This window comes from Pteropus vampyrus, unplaced genomic scaffold (assembly GCF_000151845.1).
Source record: "Pteropus vampyrus isolate Shadow unplaced genomic scaffold, Pvam_2.0 Scaffold34, whole genome shotgun sequence".
In the NCBI taxonomy this organism is placed as follows: Eukaryota; Metazoa; Chordata; class Mammalia; order Chiroptera; family Pteropodidae; genus Pteropus; species Pteropus vampyrus.
The window spans coordinates 2,355,199-2,357,114 of NW_011888815.1; the positions used below are offsets into that span (position 1 = coordinate 2,355,199).

A 1,916-nucleotide genomic window follows, 5' to 3' on the forward strand; every position below is an offset into this window, starting at 1 on the left:
TTTTCACTTCCGTGTTCCACAATTTGTTCAAATTAATTTTGCCTATACGTAATTGATTTTATTAAAAGAACACATGATATACTCAGCAGCAGTGAGATTAGGGGTTAGACTCTAATCATTAGAGTCTAACCTAATGAGATTGTGGAAGGAGGGACCTTGTACATCTTTTCTGTAGATTTGTTGATTTGAATCTTTACTAAGATAATGTTACTGCATTGTGAGAAAAATTTTCTCTCCAACTGATTCCTCCTTTAAATTTTATTTTTTGATCACTAGTGAGGATGGTTCCTAAAAATAAAAAAGCAAAATTTATTACTGCTAGAAAATAAAATCACATGTGCTAGAGAAATAGCAGTGGTTCTTATTCTCAGAACTTCTAGCCAAATGTTAGACATACCTAATTTGCATGTATCTGGCATGTTACATGTGCTGAGAAATTTAAAGAAATATACACATAGCCTGATTCTTATTTAATTAGATGTGGTGGGGCCCTGCTTATTTCTTATTTCTTGGATGGGTCAATATACACGAAGTATTAGATACTTAAAATTCATCAGTAAATACTTTATCTTTAATGGAAACAGTTCTTTTTGCCTTGCCATATTATTCAACTGTAAGTTTATATTTTAATCATGGGTAAGCAGTATACTGTATAGTCTAATAGCCATTAGTAATGTAGAGGCATTGTTAAACTTTAATATGTTTTAGGGTAATATGCCTTGTTCTTTTTAAAGATAATACCTTATTATAGTCTCATACACAAAACTAACAAAACAATCCTTTTGATATTTAGTTATGTGAATTCTCTTAACATACATGTTCCAGAAATGAAAATAGTAGATGGAGGTCAAGAAAAAAGATTGATGCGTGGTCTGTTAATTTTACAGATGTGGGAAGAATACCCTGATGTTTATGGGGTTAGGCGGTCAAACCGAAGCAGACAAGAACCGTCACGATTTAATATTAAGGAGGAGGTAAGAAAAAAAGACTGTCAAAGGGGACACATTTAAACTCCTTATCTTACCTCATCCTTTCTGACTCCGGTGTGTGTTGCCATTAAGAAGACTGAGCTTCAGGCCACGGGAGTTGAGTGACTACTGTGAGCTTATGGCAAATGTTTCAGTAGAGTGTCAGAGTATAACAGAACTGGCCTCATTTTTTTTCTTTTAAACGTTTCTCATAGTGAAATTGATTGTATCAAGAAGTTTTTAAATACCTAGTTTCTCAATCTTCTGGATTTTGTTAAATGAGTAATTTGGTAAACAAATATAACAATGTATAAGTAGTTTCAGATTTATTTCTGAGAAAGGAAAGAGAATTTGCTTGACATAGTAATGTATTTTATTTTATCTAATTTCTTTAAATTTGGTTTCCTGGCTTATTTTTAGTGTACAGTATAAAATGTTTCATGCATACTCTGATCTAATTGAGAGATTGAATACAGTGGTGATTTTAAAATTAGTATCATTTCCTTGGTTCTGTTGTTTTTGTAGAATCAGACTTTTCTCACCTCTTTGTTTATGTGATACTTTTGTGCATTCTTATCGCTCTATTAGATTTGTAGACTGCATTCTGGAGAGATGCTCTTTTGTCTCTCAGTGTAATGTCCCCTGTCTGCATTTTAGGAGGACTTTCCTATTCTTAACAATACATCATCCTTCTGATAAAAGCTGAATATTAATGGCCATAGGTTAGCGAGTTGAGAGTGGGTTTCAGTAAATGTACTTTAAAAGGCCAATTGACCGTAACATGCACATTGCACATACGGCGTTTTGTTTTGAGTGACTTCTGAGCTGGTTTGCCCTGGCTGGCCTTTTCCATAGTGTCTAGGACCAGGTTACTGAGCAGCGTGTTAGAACCAGCCACATAGTCGTGCAAATCTTTTTCTTTTCTCTTTTGTACAAAAACTAACATTG

The 1,916-nt window shown here is 33.7% G+C and overlaps 1 protein-coding gene across 5 annotated transcripts in view; it reads left to right on the forward strand.

Moving 5' to 3' along the window:
• CHD2 (chromodomain helicase DNA binding protein 2) overlaps positions 1–1,916 on the forward strand; it is a 75,322-nt gene that overhangs the window by 19,761 nt on the left and 53,645 nt on the right. For all 5 annotated transcript variants that reach the window (XR_002779664.1, XM_023528962.1, XM_023528960.1 and 2 more), the window contains one exon: positions 888–974. Coding sequence is in view for 4 of the 5 variants with exons in the window: in XM_023528962.1 (XP_023384730.1) it covers positions 888–974 (87 nt within the window). In the remaining variant the exon portion in view is untranslated. The remainder of the gene's footprint in view (positions 1–887; positions 975–1,916) is intronic.